Genomic DNA, 21,471 nt, shown 5'->3' with positions numbered 1-21,471 from the left:
TTTCTGACTATTTATGGAAAAAAGTTCCTAAATGAAATTTGTTCCCTAGGTTTGCTTTAAGACCTATCATTGTGGTTTGGTCAAGTTGATATCCTCTTGGTAGTTTTTATTCCCTTTGTGTTGTAATTCATGTGGTGAGAGGAAATGAGTTGTTTGTTGCAAGACAAGGATGAGATTGTGACTTTCGTTACCATTTGGCCTCCTTGTTAGAATTTCCTTGTGGTTTTGATGTTGTTTCCACATCATCTGGGCTGAGTGTGTGTTGATTTGTATATTCAGATGGGGCAAAGCTTAAGTTTCCTTGGGCTGGAAAACAATGGTCATCTCATATATTCCTTGTCCATTCATGAGAGATAGTGTTAGTAGTCTAGCACCCTTTCAACATGGATGAGAAATAATGACCATCTTATATGATCACCACATTGAGGTTGTCATGCAACAATGTGTAAGTCTTTTGTATGTGCGATCATGCTTTCTGAACTGATTTTGTGCTCTAACTGTCATCATGTTGTCATGACACCTCTAATACATAGGTGTGCAATGCGACATGTCGTGTCATAGTTGCATCACAAATAATTTGTCCATCTACTTGTCATTTGTAGTATCTTGGGTGAAAGCTTGGGACATTACAATTGTGAAGAACAAAAGATAAGGAGTTCGTTTGGGAGAGTTTTGGTTGGTTCTTGGGGAGTTTAGACAACTATTGAATCTCATAATGGAAGCTTAGGAGGCTATGAATCAATCTTGTAGCCATTTTTGAATACTTGAGTGATTGTATACTTACAATTTCCTAGAGTTTTTGTCCAAGGTATCTTGGTCTCTTCAGAGTGTTTTAACTCTTATTGTTTCTTAATCCTATATAGTTGCTCATAACTTCTAGTTAGTGTTTTAAGACTAATAATTTCATTATTAATGAGCTAATTGAGATTTATCCTTGCTAGTTTATGAATCAGTCGTATCAAAGCCAAGTTCTTTCCTTGTGGTGTTTGTTGTGGTTGAATTTGCAAGTACACAGCATTAAGCAAATGGAGAAACAAACTGCCTTAACAAAGTGAGTGTTACCAAAAAAAGAACCATAAACATGAAAATAGGTGCATCAAAGCTAGAGACATTTATTACCAATTTATCTCAATCAGTGGAGACTAAAACATATCATGTGGAGACTCCCACGGAGATGCTCATCGGAGAGCAAGGGAACAACCCACTCAAAAGAAGAGGAAACTTTCCATAGCCAATTAGTCCTCCAAACATGCCCCAAGTAGAAGGAAAGGCAAGAATTAAGATACCACCATTTGAAGGAGATGAGGACAGGCTAGAGCAATTGTTTGGTCAGTTGCAAACATATTTTAATTTGCACTTGTCATGTCCCCATCCTTAACCCAGTAATCAGATTAACAATTGTACATAGTTAGTGGCAGACCAGATCTGACGCATGTCAGATTTGTCTGCCTTTGCAACAATTAATTACTAATACATGCATTAAAAGAGGGCAATGATCTTATTACCACAGGCAACAAATAAGATAGTATTAATAATGAAGTTTTTATGAACAGAGATTATGATGGGAGACCAATTGCTACGATGGGTATATTTAACAAAGACAATTATATGAAGGGGCAGCGATTGTTATACTAATCACAAATTAGCAATAATTATGAAAAGGTATCCTATGGCAGCGATTCACAAATAAAATTGTATTTATCAAGGGACGTCACCTTTTAGGGGGTTGTGTGGGTAGAAGAGACGCGACTTTTCTATCAATGTGAAGACTATAAACTAGGTTAGGATGGGAAAAGTAAAGGAATCGATCAAGGAGAAGACAGCCGTTTGATAATGATATCAACTGCAGTATAGATCGATCATAATAAAAACAGCTATTACAATAGACTGATTTATTGGCAGTCATTAGTGTATATCAACATTATTGGTAGCAGCAAATTGATATGCTGTAATCTACCCCTGGAATTAATGTTTATTTATGATATTGTCCAATGGAATACTGTTAGGAATAATAGGCCAATACATGGCATGCACTAATAAGCTATTCCAATTATTCCTACAGATCTATATCTATACATATAGACTGATAATATCAATAAGATTTATAATAATATCTGAAATATAAGTGAAAGAATATATATATTCTGTCTTGATCAGAAAAAAAAAGTAAATCAGAAAGAACTCTTAAGGTAATAAACATTAAGAAGAATATGTATATACAATTTCATTCTTGTTACTACTGTCAGTATTTAAGAAGATGCCGATGTGATGTTCCAAAGACGGGCAGTCTAAATCCAGGCAATAGGTTAAGTCCCAAGATAGGATAGGGATCAGCGACCTATAAGCCTTGAGGGTATAGACCCAAGATAGGTAAGGGCTTGGATTGGTAAAGTTTGAGGGAACCTACTGTATTTGATCTCTAAGTGCTTTGGTAACATACATAGACCCTTCTCCCTTAAAACTGAAATAGTTGCAGGGTCTGATATCTATATTAAGAACTATGAATAATGAATTAAATCATCTAATGAGGAAAATAAAAAAGCACTTGTTAATAACTAATAAATTGAAGAATATCAATGACTGGTTTCATGATTAGTCTCTCAATAAATTTTAGTATACTGAAATAGATTAATTATGTTAATCAGGTAGGGGACATTACAGCACTCTCTTAAATTGAAAGAAAAGATTTCCTATGCTTGATTGAGACTAGCAAATGATGATTTAAATTGGTTTGAATGTCTCTTGATTTCTATGTTTGTTGGAAAATATTAAATAATTTAACCCTGAAAGTTGCAAAGGGAAAAAATGTATACAGATAGAAAGAGAAAATGCACATGCTCATTGTTCTTCATCATTGTCATGTCCCCTCCTTGATCACTATATGTATCCTAAAAGAAACAATTATTATTAATAATTAAACAACAAATGATTATTTGAGATTTATTTATTTATTAAATATTATTATTTAAATTAATATTTTACTAATAATATTCTTAAAATTTAGTTATCCATCCGTTAAATATTATTATTTGATTAATATTTAACAGACTATGGTTTTGGAGAATTTCCTCTATCATCTTTTGGTATTACCGACTTTGGGAATTCTACAATAAATGATTCCTCACTGCTGGCAAATGGTCGAGCTATGCTAAATACCAAAACTCCTTCCGTATACGATCCCAGCTAAGAGATCTTGATGAATATATGTCTCCGTAATCAACACTATCACATGGAAGATTATCGAATCCAGGGATTATCAAACAAACATTCCATAAACTCGGTTAATGTTAAATACGGAAAGGTAGAAAAGAGCGATTATAATCATTGCACATGAAAGTATCGAGCCAAGCCAAAACGACCATCGTTGTCAATACCATATCAAAGGTTGCAACAGGACAAGTGGACTATTTTATCGATCATACTTAATATTGCAAGAGCAACGATCTGTATTTGTAGTACATAAGATATCATATTATCGCTACCCCAATTAATGATTATTTAGCGCTTAAGAAATAACAGTCAAAGAATATCCGCTAAGGCAAATGATAACATGTGTGATTAATGAATAAGTTGTAGTAATGAAGACAAGAGGTTTAATCTGCTATCCACCCAATTGCATGTACAAGTGACCAATAAGATAGTGTGCGTTGCATATATCGATCAAGGAAGATAGAAGGATCGATGAGGTTGATGACTAGCTATTAGTTTATCATCGATGATTGCTGTCATCAGAATCACACTTATAATCAAGGCCGTGCTGTGATTCATTACAGAAATGTTTTGACGGATTCATAAATAAGAAACAATAATTAAACAAGTGTGATCTGTTTGGAAGTTAACAAAGGGGACATATTATCAAGTGGTACGAATTGGTAATAAACCATGATTATGACACATGAAAAGATGCAATTGTTAAGGGTGTGATGTATGTTAATTGCAAGTAGGCAAACTTGTTTAATTTATGATCTGTATTAAATAATGATATATCAATTAAGGAAGAGGCACGTTGTTAAGTAAGAATGCAATGTTTAAAAGACACAACCCCTCACGTCAAGTCTCTGGTATGATATTTAGGGAGGATACATTCTCATTTCAGGGGTGTTATCGGCAACCATCTTATAGATGGGGGATTATCGTATAGTCTGTACTCATAAAAGGAGGTCAGACGATGGATCAGATCAGATCAGAACTGTTATTATGTTACAGGCAGTAACATCTTTGTTCTTGGTGGTATGCATGGGGATGTGTTGAATATGTATGCTTGATATACGAAGCCTGATAATGTTGTTATGCAGAATTTAATAGTAATACTACTATAGACTGCAATATGTACGACAGTCATACTTAATTTCATATATATTTATTATACATGAGAAGTTAGTATACTTATAGTTTCATTCATGTTATTACTGTCAGTATTTAAGAAGATGGGGATGAGATGTTCCAAAGAGGGGCAGTCTAAATCCAAGCAATAGGTTAAGTCCCAAGATAGGGTGGGGATCAGCAACCCATAAGCCTTGAGGGTATAGACCCAAGATAGGTAAGGGCTTGGATCTGTAAACTTTGAGGGAACCTATTGTATTTGGTCTCTAAGCGCTTTGGTAGCATTCATAGACCCTTCTCCCTTAAAACTTAAGTAGTAGCAGGGTCCAATATCTGTATTAAGAACCATGAATAATGAAATTAATCATTTAATGAGGAAAATAAATAAGAACTTGTTAATAACTAATTGAAGAATATCAATCAATTTTAGTATATTGAAATAAATCTAGTAGGGGACATTACAATCATCCTTGAAGAGAAGTAGAATTAAAGCCAAGAGAAACAAGGAGGGGGGAACTTGATATCTTTGGTGATAACTGTGGGGAAAATGGTCATAAAGAATCCTTTTGTTGGAAATTGCATCCTGAAAGTGCCCTCTAAACAAAATAAGAAGAGTAAGAAAACAACTAATCTATCCATCGAAAAGGATAAAGAGGATAAGGAAATTAAATAGACATCAGATGTGGATTCTAGGAATACTTACACTATTAAGAAGGTTGGTTTGTTAACTCACGAAGCATTGTTTAAACTTGAGATTCAAGTTAAGGGTGAAAAAATTGATGAGCTATTGATTCTTGTTCACAAACTAAATTGATTGCCCAAGATTTAGTTGAAGATTTTGGCCTTGAACACCCTAAGCCATATGGTTTGGGTTACAAAGGAAGTGCTTATATAATAGTAATGAAGCAATGTAAAATGATGTTTTCAGTTTGTTCCAAGTATGTTGGAATAGTGATAGATATTGCTCCAAGTTTGTTGGTGGAGCACTGATACATATTGCTCCTTTGCATTGGTGTTGTTTTTGGTAGCCCATATATGGATGATTGTAAAGCAGTCTTCTACCTCGAGGCAAACAAGTACCACCTCATCACGGGTGGAAAGAGAAACATGTCGTTTGCTAATAGTAACAAAGAGCCATCTTCTAAGATCCTAAGATGAGTAGCAACACATGAATAGTACCTATAGAGAAAACTAATGTTGAAATAGTTATTCCATGTTCAAGCAAATTTTCATTGTATTATCCATACACTTGGAGGTAGAGACATACAAAATTTTGGTTCACTTTTGTACAGTGATGTAAGCTAGATGGCACACATGAAGTGAATTTGGGGAAATCATCCACACATGAATTCTTGAGCTTTTGGGAACCAAAAGCCTCCATATTGGGGAGGTGTGACGTGTAAAAGATCATGTTTTACTTCATGGTAAAGAGAGGACTTGTGTTGCAAACTTAAGAACTGATTTAATGGTATCAAACAATGAATATTTAAATAGTTGGATTTGTCTCAAAAATTTTATGCAATTTTGATCAAGGGCACCTCATTTCAAGTCCATATCCAAAAGTTAAGGCCTCCAAAAGAAACGGGATTATCAAATGAGGAGTTTTCAAAAATACCACTTTTTGTGAGATAGGTGTTTACATCATGCATGCTTTGGGACTCTGATGACATTCTAGATCCCAAAGCTTTCTGCTTCCTCTTCATGGGTGATCATTTGGGCTTTCCGTAGGGGCAGGAGAATCTATTTATAACATTTTTGTATTCAAAGTTGTATGTAAAAGTCTTGTAACTCTTCTTGGTAGCTGCTAAATGAGCTTTTCTTGTTGTAAAAGTCTCATGTTCGTGACTGTTGTAAAGCATAGAGGAAAGGGAGATTATTTGAGAGAGTTTTGATTGGTACTTGACTAATTTAGACAGTTGTTGAGCTCATGTAGGAAGCATAAGAGTGAATCAGTCTTATAGCCATTTTCAATATATTTGTGTGAATGTATACACACCTCGTCATCATGTATGCCCCTTTGGCAAGAGACACACCCTTTCCACCATTAGCACCCTTTGAAAGTGTGCAACTCTTCATTATTTCTGCCTTTTGAAAGGAACACAACCTTTTGTAATATCCCAGTTATTTTTTTTGTTTTTTAGGCCAATAATAATCATCCACAAAAAGATAACCCGTTAAGGTTAGAAAGCATAAACTGAAAACTTGCTGGAAAATGCAACCCTTCCACTTTCTGATCACCAAGTGCCCAATGTGGGAAGGTGAGAGCATACGGTGTTGAGGGGATCGTTAGCTTCAAATAACTGGAAACAATACAATGCTTGGGCGGCAAGCCAGCCCCTTCCGCTTATCTAGCGGGAATGCAAGAAATTTGGCGGTAAACCAGCCAAGAGAAACATACAAAGGCACAAATCACTCAACCGCGATATTTCAGTGGGAGGACTGAAATTACAAAACAATCTCGACTCAACCACTTATGCAGCAGGAGGACCATTACACTCAGACATCACTCGACCACTTATGTAGTGGGAGGACTGAATTACAATTTACTTGAAAATTGGCGGCAAGCCAGCCTCTTCCACTTTTCAGCGGGGTGAGAGTTACAAACCAGAATTGGTTATTAGTACTACTACTTAACCTTACAATAATCAAGATAATGTGAGAAGAGAGTAATGCTGAATATCCAAATAAGAACATGAAATTTTTGCTAACATCAAAATCTGCAGGCTGGAATTGCAAAACCAGCAGCCTATGGATTCACCAAAAAGCTCATAGCTCTCTCATTACTCACCCAATTCACCCAAAATCTATTCTAAACAATTGCTATACCTGCTACAATGAAAACAAACCCAAGGAAAGCCATCGAAACACCCATATTTTTTTGCACGCTTCCCAATGCATTCACAAAACCCAACGTCTAACCTGGGAAGTTCGATTTGCAATATAAAAATCCACACTCAAAATAAGATGCTAAAAACTTACAATATGCATCTCCAGTGGTAGGAAGGAAGGATAAGCCTGTACCCAGAATAATGGAATCGCCTGGTCAAGAGGTGTGAGCGAAATACACTTTCAGCAGTCCCGCGACCAGCAACCAGAAAACACTCCAATCCCAAATAGAACACTCCACAATCTGCAACTCACTCACCAACAGCACTGGGAATACATGGACACAGCTAGGTACTATCTTGCAAGTACGAAACTGAGACTTAGCTAGGAAGCCACACTTCGAAGCTCAGATTTTTCAATTGTCAATTCGGCAGCATAACAATGCAAATTCATTTGATACCAAATGAGAGGCCAAGCATTTGTATTTATAGATTTTTCCCTCTGAAATTCAAATGCAAATGGTGCCCAAAACCATTGAAATTCAATTTCATTTCATGTCATAGCCTCCCCTAGACATGGCATTAATTTTCCCAAATTCCCTAGGCAAAGTTCAAACTTTTTCCTAGGTGACAACTTTGTGATATAAAATAATAAAATCATGAAATATTTCATCTTTCTCAACGCCACCTTTTTTAATGCCATTGACTTAGGAAAATAACAATATTGCTGGCAGATAGATATTTTTCCTAAGTTGCCCCATAACACAATTAATCGGTAATAAAAATAATTAAATATCAAACCTTAGGATAAGGAATTAATATTTAATTAAATAACTTATAACTCCAATACTAATTAATACCAAAATCAAGGATGAAGTTGTGCGATGAAGACCACTGAATTGTGCTGAGTCAGGACTCTGTCCGAGACTGCTAAAAATAGAAATGCTCAACACAGCCACTTACTAAAAATAGTAAGTCAAGAAATACTGCTCCAAAAAACATAATCTTCGCACCCAAAGAAAGAGCTTGGAAAGCTCAATAGAACTGCATCAACCAAACAGCCAAACCCTAACTTACTAAAAATAGTAAGTTCTGACTTCACCAAATAATCAAATGCATGTTATGCCACCCTGGAGTTCATGGAAAACCCAAAAGGAAACCATAAGCGGAACTGAAGAATTCCCTCCTGACAAACCCTAAAAAGCTCGTGCAGAACTCCACAAAGGTTGGAAACCCTAATTCTCTCTTTCAAATAGCCTACGGGTCTCCAGAATAGGCCAATGGACCACTGAACTAATCATTGCGGAGAAGGGGACATTACACCTTTCACATTCAGATCTGCACTTCTTATTTATATCAGATCTGCACTTTTGATTCCCCAAATTATCCCCTCAAATGAGGTTTTCTTCTCCCTTTTGTATCTCATGTTTGAGGGAGTCACAACTTTTCATTTCATGTCTTCAACCATTCATTAACTTAATTAAAATTTAATTATATTTAATTGCATTCTTTTATATTTTTATTTTAATTTTATTAATATCATTTATCATTAAATTGTATTTCAAAGTGGGGACATTACAATATTAGCATTGTGAAAAGGGTGTGAAAGACCTGAAAACCATTTTATTTATTGGTCCAGCCCTTGGGAAGGTTTCAAGACAAGTTGGGAGGTGTGGCGTTAAAGTTGGTAAACCTGATTTCTGAACAGACAATTGGATACCAGCAGCACATATATGTGACATTACTTAATGAAAGAGGTCAAAAAAATAAAAAAATTATTATTGTAATCTGTCCTTTAACAGCAAACTATAGTCTGCAAAATTCTTCTCTTATTTGCATAGTGAATGTATAGCAACTTTTTGATGTAATGTTCATATTATCAATGAATGTTGAGTGTGTTTGGGTTATCAAATCGAAACTCTACATATTCTAGTGCATAAAAAGTGTTTAATGAAATGTTTGTGCAAGAAAATTTGTGAAAGTTGCAAGTTTGGTGAAATATCCTGGTAGTGAATATTACAATGGTATCAGAGCTATGCATCCTACCAACTTGAAGGGACAACAGTGAAAGGATCATTTTCAAATTGCTTCCAATAAGCAACCAGCACTTATTCATATCACTTTTAGTAGATTGTTGGTTTGTTTCCAAAGATGAAGACAAATCAAGAACTTGTGCTAGAAATCTTGCAAGTCTTTCAAGAATATCAAAGGAATCTAACAACATTAGATGCTGAAACCATATTTATCAGTTTGAAAGAACGAAGAAGGGACAAAAGAAAGGAATTTCCCCATTGCAGAAAAGGATAAGGACAACAAGGATGAACCCAAAAGAAGAAAACTTTGCTTCTCATGCAAAGGAACTTGGAAGCCTAGCCACATACGCAAGGATGAAGAAGTGGAATTGTTAAGAGGAAGAATCGAATGTCACAAGAGAAGAGGCTGATAAAGAGACAATGGAACAAGAGAGAAATGAGCACGTGAGTTGCCATGATGAGTCAACAAGTGATGTGCTTGCATACCATCTCTTGCAGAAGTATGCAAGGAAACATAGAAAGAAAATTAGCATATAATGAGTGGAAATCTTTCTACTCAACGGATGCTCAATTTGGCCTAATTGTTCAAACATTATAACACAGTGTTGAGACTCAGACTCAATGAAAACTCACAAAACTGTTTCGTGACTTGAACTCAAACTCGATGGAAAAATTTAACATAGCTCAGCAGTTATAAAAATATAATATACAAATAATACATTTTATGATTTTTTTAATTTAAAGTTGATTGTAATATCCCCAACAATTTTTCAATTTATTTCCAATTACAATCACAACAAGAACCCGTTAAGGTTAGGAAATCAAGATACAATAATGCTGAAATTGTAACCCTTCCACTTTCTGATCACCAAGTGCCCAATATGGGAAGGTGAGAGCATACGGTGTCGAGGGGATCGTTAGCTTCAAATAACTGGAAATAATACAATGCTTGGGCGGTAAGCCAGCCCCTTCCACTTTTCAGTAGGATATGGAGAATATTGAAGATCACTTGGTGGTAAACCAACCAAGGATAATACAAGAAACTGAAGAACAATCACTCTGCCGCTTATGCAACGGGAGGACTAGAAATGAAATTTACTATCAACTCCACCGCTTATTCAACGGGAGGACAACATTACAATCAACTCAACCGCTTATGCAGCGGCAGGACAACATTACAGAATATTCAAAATAGGCGGCTAAGCCAGCCTCTTCCACTTACGCAGTGGGACTACAAGCAATAATCCAAAAGATAGATGTTAGTACTACTAACTAGCTTTACAATGCACATTATGGATTATCAATACATGAAATATCACTATCCCAAAGATAGGCGGCATAGCCAGCCTCTTCCACTTATGTAGTGGGACTAAGAAATAACATAACTTTGTTGTTAGTAGTTAGTACTACTAACCAGCATTACAAATCATATAGAATGAAGAATCAAGTGCTGATAACAAGTCCAACAGCTGCAGCAATAATAGATAATCACTCCCAAACCAACTTAGACTACTCACACCAAAAAGCTCTTCTAACACACAACTACGAATTTCTGAAAATCAATAACACGCACAGAAAACACGCAGACCAGCAAGTTACGGACACCCCAAAATGCTCATAACTTCTCCAAATCAACTCCGAATGACACAAAAACGAAAGCAAATGAAAGCTATGACTAAGGCGATGCAACCAGAGACTCAAACCTGCACCGCAAAGACCACAAACAACCAACACGCAACCCAAGGCAGCCAAGAGATGGAACGATCCAGCTGGAAAGTTTGATTTGCTGCCAAAAATCAGAAAGCACACCAAAAGAAACGCCAAGGTAGAAGAATGATCGCCATCCGGATACGCTTCCAACGAGCTATTACCCAAAAAAATCGATTGCACAGGCAGGGAGATACGATCGAATCTTCACTTCAGCCACACCAAAAACCAGCAACACTGAAATCCACACCACACTGAAAATCTGAAAATGCACACTAAAATCAAACCACACATTCAAAAGATCCAATCACAGCTAGGAGTGATGTCTCACACTCGAAGTCTGCCAAGAGCCCTAGGAGGTATTCACCCTCGAAGATTGGCTGGAGTCAATCTGACAGCATAACGATGTAAATTGTCTGAGATACCAAAATGAGAGCCCAAGTCACTTATTTATAACTTTTTGCCAGCCAAATTCAAATTCAAATGCACTCCAAATACGCCCAAACCAAATGCCATTCCATTTCATCCACATTTGGCATTGCATTTCATTTCATTTCCTTGCACAAGTTCGCCCAATTCACATTCACTCAAAATCGCCCTTTTTAATAAATATAAGTGTCATAAAAATAAAGTGTAAAGTAGGCGCCCAACTATGACTTCCAAATAAAAAATATTACTAAGGCAATATATATAGAAAATCGCCCCATTTGCCTTGAGATATAATTTAATTATTAACACCATGACGACCCTCTTGAAGTCATGCAAATTTCGCCCAAATAGACTTAGGATAAAATTAATATTTTCTCCCTTCTTAAATCATTCATTCATAAAATAATCAAATATTAATACCTCATGCCTAAGGTATTAATATATTAAAAATACCTTCTCCTCAAATACTGATTATTGCCAAATTGAGCCGGAGACTGAAGTACTGGAAATCACCAAAACTGAACTGAGTTGGGGCTCTGAACTGAACTGCTAAAAATAGTCATCTGAGTGAATACAGGATCTTGTCAAAATAATACTACCAGAAATAGCCACTGAGCTGAGCTGCAGAATCTGAAAGATCCCTGATAGATCTTTGTTGTTAACCTGCTGTAATTTTTTTATTTTTAATTCTGTTTTCCTGTTTATTTAAGTTTTTCTTACAGAACTAGACAGAAGTGCAGAAAGGGTTGTTTACTTTTGTGTTTTTGATTGTTTTATAGCATAGGAAGGAATAGATAACAGCAAATATGAAGCCATACTGAAATAAATGAGTTATACAGCAAAAGTCAGAATTATTGCAAATCGTACCAGGCAGATTTGTCTGAATTACAAAGCCAAACAATGAATCCAATGTATTTCCCAAGCTCTCATACAAATTCGAAGTCAAACTGGAAGATGAAGAATGTTCTCCAAACCCACATACACTGGAAGTGAATACAAGCAATACCCTATACACCACGTGGTGTATTTGCTGCAAATGGCATTCCTCCAGCTGCAATGAACCACGTCTCCACTGGAAAGATGGTAGGCTACGCTGAAACCCTACTGAGAATTGATGCCTCTGTCCTTAATCACCACGCACAATGCCTTATAAGTCCGGTGCCAAAGATTGCTGAGGGCTACGTCCCAGCCAATCCTAATCCTGGGGTTTGTGTCCCAGTCTAGAAATCGCTCTCCAGAGCAAATTCATACAAGTTGTCAAATATGCAAAAGATGATCATAGAATGAAGCTCCTATCCCCTTATAACCCCTCTCAATTGCAAATCGAACCCTAATTATCTCCAAGTGGCATGGTCTAGTGGAAATGTTATAATTTCTTATTTTAAAGTGGTCATGTTACTAGAAAATGACCTTTTTCCTCATAGACAGAAATCCGCTCACTGAATTGCCCTGAGACCAAAGAGAAAGATTTAAAGAATTTCAAGATCTTTCCAACGAGCTATCACACAATAGGGTGCGCATCCAGATGAGGCCAAAAATCCCCTTATTACTCCAAAATGGCTAACAACTTAGCCTTATTTAATTATTAAACGCTAACTTAGGAAATATTAAAAATATAACCCAAATAGCCATAAAATGCCCAACTGACATTACAAACCCTAAAATCATCCTGTCACCTGTCTGTGACTGAAGTCGGAAATCAAGGATTCACTGGTAGTCTCATCCCTAAAATCTAGGGATGCTCCTAAAATTTAGGAAACAAGCCCAATCTCTCTGAAACTGAACCCAAAGAGGCATCTCATGGAGACCCAACCTTGGGCATGATCAAACCTCCTAAAAAGTAGGAACTGCCTCCTAAAAACAAGGAATGTCTCCCAATTGATCAATAACTGCTAGAACACCAAGTCTCCAACACTGAATAACCATACCGGGTCTCTGTCCAACCCTGTCAGCCTACACGACCCCATAATAAGCTGACTCACATGTCTCTGCTAGACAGAGCTAAAGAGGGGACATGACAGTCCTCCCCTCTTGGAGATGCTTGCCCACAAGCAACTGAAACACCAATCCTCCACCATCCCAAATAAGACGTAAACAAATCATTGCATGTAACTGTTGCTCATCTCTGATATAAACAACATGCAATACCTCGGTCTGGAATGGCTCCTCAAAATGCTGAAGCACCTGTGCTGTCAAATCAACACTGCTTGGGTCCCAGAGCGAAGCATAGCTCCCGCTGAATACCTCAAGTGAGCAATGGAAAACTATATCATCTCCATAGATCAAATATCCATAAATTCCAAGATCACTAGTGTGTCGGTGATCACCAACATGCATAACATCTGTCATAATATCTAATGAATGCCAATCCATGGAAGACCCTCTATGATCTGACCCCATTTGACACAAGTGACACACAACTGCCACACACTGCTGCTGATGTGCCGGAAGATCTAATGCCAACTCACTAGACAATATATAATACTGACTAAAATCATCACTGTCCAGGCTGGCATCTAAAAATATGCAATCACCAACTAGCAATGAAACAATCACCCTGTCTAGAGAATCAGGTGAAATTGCCACATCAACTGGCTCAAAGTACTCACTAGGAGTAACATCACATAACTCATCCACGCCAGCTATCTGATGACAATCAACCTGTGGATCAACTGTCGTCCCACTCTGCTCGATAAACTGAGATGGATAGTGGGTAAACTCCAGCTCCATCCTCGTGATATTCCGAACATACCGTCCAAGTGTCAACAACCATTGTACACCCACGACTACATCTATACATCTGAAGTGAAGCAACCCATGTAGGATCCACGAAAGGAAGGTACTACACATGTCTATACCATGATCCCACACAAACCACCTGTAGGACATAAACTGCTCCTGCTGCTCTCCTCTGATATAAGTGCCATATAATCTTAATATCTGGAGCAACATACTATAATCCCTATAAGACGCTGTATCAAATGAATCAACACCTGGATCCCAAATAAAACTAAATCCACATCCATCTGTCATGAAGAGACAATGATAGTAAGAGGCATCCTCGATACCGTGTCTCTCTATAGCCACTGTGAAACTCTCACACCTGTGATAACCATCCACAACAACACACCTGCTAATCCATGCATCATCCTTCCCCCATGATCCTGGATGAAGTCTCTGTGTCAAGGAGATGAAAAACTCTGACGGTCGCTGCTCATCATAACGGTTGATTGTTTGCTGATCCTGCAAACAATCCATCCCAAACTGCTGGATCAGGTGCCTGCAATCAATAACTCTATCCTCTGAAGATGGGAGAGCACTATCGCAACACGGATAGTATAAGTCCCGAACCAACTCACATCTGCGAGCCATCCAATCATCTACAATCGGACTAAAAGAGAAATGAAGTGCACTCCTCACGAGGTAATCTAAATGGACTCTCGTAGGCTCACTCAATGGCTCTGTGTCATAATCTTGTCCATCAAACTCATCATCACTCCCACTGCTCTCAAACCATGAATCCGAAGACAACTCATATGTCTGAGATCCAAAATTGATAATACACCTCAACTGAGCACTGTGGCTCTGCGGTGTAACATACTGGTTTCCCTCGTCAGCTGTAAGAGGTGTAAAAGAAGATTTGCTTTCCAAAGAAGGAAACAAGTCAACAGGAGTATCATACTCCCAACCAGCTGACAAACTGCTAGTCGCCTGTGAAAACAATGATGGAGTCATATCGTGAGTCAAATCACAACTCTTTGGTGAATCTCGTAGTGTCACAATAGAACACTGTACTGTATCTATCGCTGATGATGTCTGTGCCACTCTCAATCTATCAGAAAGCTCCTCCAATCTGGAGTTCGCTTCTTGAAGGGACAACTGGGTATCCTCCCATGCAACAACAGTCGCCTCAAGCTCCTGAGAGAGGATATCAACTTCCTCCTCTTCCCTCAACAAAGCACCATAACTAATAAAATCCCTCTGAAGGAGATAATCTCGGTCAGCCACTAACTGTAAATACTCATGCTTCAATATCCCAATGGCTCCATAAAGAGCATGAAACTCTGGTAAGGAAAAATCACTGCTGCCCTGCTCATCAATCATGAGGGTGCTCCAACTATGTGTAGCCAACAACTGGCGAGTGACATCGAAATGCTCAATAACTGTGTCTATATGCCTGTCATCAACCTTGAGTTGTCCAATCAGGTGATGAGGAGTCCGAAAATGTTGGCTCTCCTGTAACTGTACAAACTCAAAATCTACATTGTGGAAAGAATTTGTATCTGTATCCTGTACCTCTCTGTAGTCAACATCATGTATGCACTCGGCCATGGATACAACCTCATCCAAAGTACTGCTGCTCTGTGCCTCTGAGAACACCACATCTATCAATGATGATACTGCTGAAAATGCACTGTCATCACTCTCTTCTGCATCCCATGTGTCCGCACAACCCACTGGCTCACGATCCTGGGGTCCAGTGCTACTAAGAGAACATACTGGGCTGGATTCTAAGGTCTGATCTATAAAATCAGAATCATGATGATATGAGTTCTCAACATTCCAAGCATCATTGGTACCCGAATTTTGAATACCTTCATGTGACAGCCCATTGGCACCATCTTGCACAAGTGTAGACATTGATACCTCAAGCTGATGCAAAGGTACCTCACTGCTGTCATAAAAATCAGAATTGCTAACCTCTAAATCAGTTGCCTCTTGGGAAATCCCCTGCATGGAAAGTGAGGACAATTCATTATCCAAAGCTGTCCTAATGTCTCCTTGAGTTGAATCCACATGTCTAACAAAATCATCACATAAATTCTTGTCCCACTCATCGGAACTTGAGGGCACCAAAACATTCTTATGTAGAGGTATATTACCCCTAAATGAAAGTTCTCTCTCCATTCCTAATTCCTGCACCCTTGATTCTTCTTTCCTTCTTTGCCACTGATCTGAACTTGTAGCTACCAAGTTATTTTCGTCTACTCCGGGTACACCCATAAATTGTGTGAAGGAAAGGAGCTCACGTATCATCTTAGGAAGAGAACAATACTGATGATAGCTGCTCATAACTGTATCATTAAATATCTTGGCAGGAGGCATCCTACTTTTACGTGCTGGAGAAGATGAAACTTTTGAGTGCCCAATTTTAGTTCTAGCCATGGTATTTACCTGTAACTAAACTAATATCCCAACGGATCTTGAAGGTCGAAATAAAAGTTTGTTCTCAACAATTTTGGGACTTTGGCCAACGTATTGTCTTACTAGCTGTCGACTGTAAGCATAAATGTGTAGGCTGACAACTACCCGGTTGCTGATATGAATTATCAAAACCTTTTATCCAGTATCCAGATGCTGAAATGAATTATCAAAACTTTTTATCCAGTACCCAAATGTGATAATTTCTCATAAACCCTACAGGCTGGCAGGATGCAGGCTCTGATACCACTGAAAGATCCCTGATAGATCTTTGCTGTTAACCTGCTGTAATTTTTTTATTTTTAATTCTGTTTTCCTGTTTATTTAAGTTTTTCTTACAGAACTAGACAGAAGTGCAGAAAGGGTTGTTTACTTTTGTGTTTTTGATTGTTTTATAGCATAGGAAGGAATAGATAACAGCAAATATGAAGCCATACTGAAATAAATGAGTTATACAGCAAAAGTCAGAATTATTGCAAATCGTACCAGGCAGATTTGTCTGAATTACAAAGCCAAACAATGAATCCAATGTATTTCCCAAGCTCTCATACAAATTCGAAGTCAAACTGGAAGATGAAGAATGTTCTCCAAACCCACATACACTGGAAGTGAATACAAGCAATACCCTATACACCACGTGGTGTATTTGCTGCAAATGGCATTCCTCCAGCTGCAATGAACCACGTCTCCACTGGAAAGATGGTAGGCTACGCTGAAACCCTACTGAGAATTGATGCCTCTGTCCTTAATCACCACGCACAATGCCTTATAAGTCCGGTGCCAAAGATTGCTGAGGGCTACGTCCCAGCCAATCCTAATCCTGGGGTTTGCGTCCCAGTCTAGAAATCGCTCTCCAGAGCAAATTCATACAAGTTGTCAAATATGCAAAAGATGATCATAGAATGAAGCTCCTATCCCCTTATAACCCCTCTCAATTGCAAATCGAACCCTAATTATCTCCAAGTGGCATGGTCTAGTGGAAATGTTATAATTTCTTATTTTAAAGTGGTCATGTTACTAGAAAATGACCTTTTTCCTCATAGACAGAAATCCGCTCACTGAATTGCCCTGAGACCAAAGAGAAAGATTTAAAGAATTTCAAGATCTTTCCAACGAGCTATCACACAATAGGGTGCGCATCCAGATGAGGCCAAAAATCCCCTTATTACTCCAAAATGGCTAACAACTTAGCCTTATTTAATTATTAAACGCTAACTTAGGAAATATTAAAAATATAACCCAAATAGCCATAAAATGCCCAACTGACATTACAAACCCTAAAATCATCCTGTCACCTGTCTGTGACTGAAGTCGGAAATCAAGGATTCACTGGTAGTCTCATCCCTAAAATCTAGGGATGCTCCTAAAATTTAGGAAACAAGCCCAATCTCTCTGAAACTGAACCCAAAGAGGCATCTCATGGAGACCCAACCTTGGGCATGATCAAACCTCCTAAAAAGTAGGAACTGCCTCCTAAAAACAAGGAATGTCTCCCAATTGATCAATAACTGCTAGAACACCAAGTCTCCAACACTGAATAACCATACCGGGTCTCTGTCCAACCCTGTCAGCCTACACGACCCCATAATAAGCTGACTCACATGTCTCTGCTAGACAGAGCTAAAGAGGGGACATGACAGAATCCTTGCCAAGAATAGCACCAAAATATGCTAAAAGACCAACTGCTCAAACTGACCTATCGGAAATAGCCTATTGACATCCTGCTAAAAATAAAACTGCTAAAAATAGTAAGTGTTTCCAAAATGATTTTAACCACATTTTGAGCAGCCGCCGCACTTACTCAAAATAGTAAGTCTGGAAAAATTCACCCGATGCAGATGCATGTCGAACCATCCTGAAGCTCTCTGAAAACCCAAAAGGAATCCAAAATCCAAACTGTCAAACTCCCAAATATACCCCCTGAAAACACCAAAGAATCCTCCTAGAAAATCGGAAACCCTCATTTCTGCTCCCGACTAGCCTACGGGCCTCCGAACTAGGCTAACGGCCAACTGAACTTATCAATGCGGAGAAGGGGACATTACATTGATATCCTTTCTTTTTCACAAACTTGTCTAAGTCCCACTTAGAGTTGTGAGTTTCAGCAAACTAACAAGTCTTAGTTGTCAAACTTGGTCAAGTCTATGAGTTGAGGTTGTACTCACCATGCCTAACTCTGACTCAAATCCACAAGTCCTCACTGATTCTCAACACTATGTCCAGAAGTGATGAACCAAACACCTTTCCTTGACTACAATTTTTGGGATGGGTTGTATAGTTCACTCAACTTATTGTTCCCACAAGTCCTTGCCAACTTCTACTAAAGGAAGCTCACTTACGCTCGTATGGTATAGGTAATGGTATCCAAAAGACCTTGCAACACCTTCATCAATAAATCTATTGGCCTTCTATAAGGAAGCAAGTTGAGGATTACATTTGTCAGTGCTCACTATGCATTCAAGTTGGGCCTTCCAATCATAAGCTTGGATTATGTCAACAATTATCGATACCTTCTCAACCATGGGTATTCAATTGCATCAATTTTGTTAGTGATTTTCCAACATTCATGACAACATGACTGTATATTTGTGGTTTCTTGTCATTTTTCAAAAATAACTATTTTTGTGCCACGGTCCAAGATCATTAATGCTCTATAATCTTTAATCTTGTTACCTGAGCATGTTTGAAACAATTTTGTGTTGTCACTCACTATCATTTAGAATCGTGATTCACATTTATTGAGTCAGTTTTGATCAAGAAGATTTTTGGTTGTCAATTGTACTTCTCTACTTCCTTTCATCCATAGACTAGTGGTTAGACCAAGGTTGTTAATCACAATCCATTCTCTCCGCATTTTTAATCAATTGAATAGGCAATGGGATACCCTATTTACATATCATTCAACATAGCTACAACTAAGCTACTCATGTCTCTATAGGGCATTGCCCTTTCAAAATTTGTTACAGCTTACAACCTTTGGCACCTGATGAAATTTCAATTGATCTTACAAGTTTAGATGCATCCCACAAACAAAAGTAGCAAAACAGCTTCTACCTTTGTGTGAAAATTAGCCAAGCTACACACAAAAATTCAAGATCCTCAGCAAACTCAAGCCAAGTTCAAGGCACTAAAAAGTCAACGATCCCACAAAAGGTAAATAATAATTAACTAAAAAGTCAACGAACAGCTATAACAGTTGTAGAGGGCAGATAGAAGTAAATAAAAGGTAGACATCTAGGAACACTAAATGACACCATAAGACTTGTATATATCTGTAAGATTCTCTTATGTAATGAAAACACTGAAAAATGCATTCAGCAATGCAATCATATCCCACACACAAGAGTGTGCACATGAGAGTGAGAGTGAGTGGTTTTGTGCATGCAAGTGTCTCTGCCTCTGTGTTTGTCAATGTGTGTCTCTGTGTGTGTGGGGAGAAACTCAAAATGCGTAAAACAAATTTATCAGTAATGCAACTACTGTATCTCATAATTTTCATGACAGTGTTACACAACTTTACAACCACATTTTATAGTTACCATTCAAAGACCTTCAACAGATAATTGAACTATATAAAGGAGTATATAGCTATAACTTTTAAACCACCAAGCTATAATATATCCAATTTTTATTTCAGGCATGGCCTGTAGTTTAAGACACAAGAATAGAACAACAAAACTTATGAAAATTAAGGCAATCTGATAACAAATAAAATTGATGATAGGCATTCAGGTTATCAAACAATTTGTGGCATTTCCAACAGTAAAGATTCAGTTCAATTGTAGATCTCTCTAATAGACAAGTGCCCTACTCATCTCTCAATAGCAAGTGAACCTGATAAAGGACTAATCAATACATGGGAGATCAAACTATGTTCGATGGGAATCAACTCCAAAAACGAACACTACATCTACAGATAGCATCGTTGTGCAAGAATAAACATTAAAAGAACTATTCCATGTCACATGTAACACAATGAAAAACATGAAATCAATAGATTTCTTTCTTAAGCACTATGTTCAGGGAAACAATTCTAAAGATCTATCTTATAAAAATGATGGAAAAATTCATCTCGGTTTGTCTACTTGGAAACTGAATGAATTGCATTCACAGCAGCTTCTTTTAGATATATGAGGGTCCATCAACATGCTCACAATGACTCACCACTGGTTTCTGTTTTTTTTAAATGGCAGTCAAAGTGTTCACAAAAATCAACTTATACACAATTCTATCCACTACAAAAATCAAAGCAATGAATTTTTTATTTAATCTTTCAGCATATGATATGAAATGAACATATTCTTCATTGCAAAAGCATACTTCTGCAAGAAGAAAAGAAGAGCAGTAGCTTTTGATTATGGTTCCATGTTTGGCTAAGGATGTACTTTACTAGGTCAAAAACAGCATATTTATTATGTTTCTGTCTTCAACTTAGACAATTACGCACTGTTAAAATAAATGAAGGGAAGTCTCGTACTTGTAATTGATGCAATATTTTGTCTTCAAAGTTAAAACCCTAAAGATGCTACACATGCACAACAAACCATTTTATGACAAAACCATCAAGTGTGTAAAGGAGAAATACTGCAACCCATTTAAAAAATTCAATAATCCTGATGTCGACACCAACAAAAATGAAGTTTGAATGATAGAAGTAAGAACCTGTGAGGCACATGATCTAAAGAAGGTTGAACATATTCCAAAGATATGACTTGGCCACCAAAATCTGCCTTGAACTTATTAACTGCTCGGATGACTTCCGATGCAGGTTTCTGTTATATGAAACATTTAAAAAGAGTTAGGGATGGAAAAAGAACAAAGGATGACCTTAGAAAGATTTTCTATTCTTCAGTTCATTCATATGCTTCACCTAAATGTGTTAAACAGCAATTTTGCATTATCCGAAAAGAAATTTGCATCAGTAATTTATATCTGAAACAAATGTTCAGAGT

At 37.5% G+C, this 21,471-nt stretch overlaps 1 protein-coding gene across 3 annotated transcripts in view; it reads right to left on the bottom strand.

Moving 5' to 3' along the window:
- The window catches only part of LOC131045291 (uncharacterized), a 203,998-nt gene that overhangs the window by 115,740 nt on the left and 66,787 nt on the right, over nt 1-21,471 (bottom strand). For all 3 annotated transcript variants that reach the window (XM_057978855.2, XM_057978871.2, XM_057978864.1), the window contains one exon: nt 21,182-21,291. In XM_057978855.2, coding sequence (XP_057834838.1) covers nt 21,182-21,291 — 110 coding nt within the window. The remainder of the gene's footprint in view (nt 1-21,181; nt 21,292-21,471) is intronic.

The sequence above is a fragment of the Cryptomeria japonica genome, chromosome 3 (genome assembly GCF_030272615.1).
Source record: "Cryptomeria japonica chromosome 3, Sugi_1.0, whole genome shotgun sequence".
NCBI lineage: Eukaryota > Viridiplantae > Streptophyta > Pinopsida > Cupressales > Cupressaceae > Cryptomeria > Cryptomeria japonica.
Note: the sequence above shows the minus strand (reverse complement) of the source record. Positions and strands in the feature narration are given on the sequence as shown.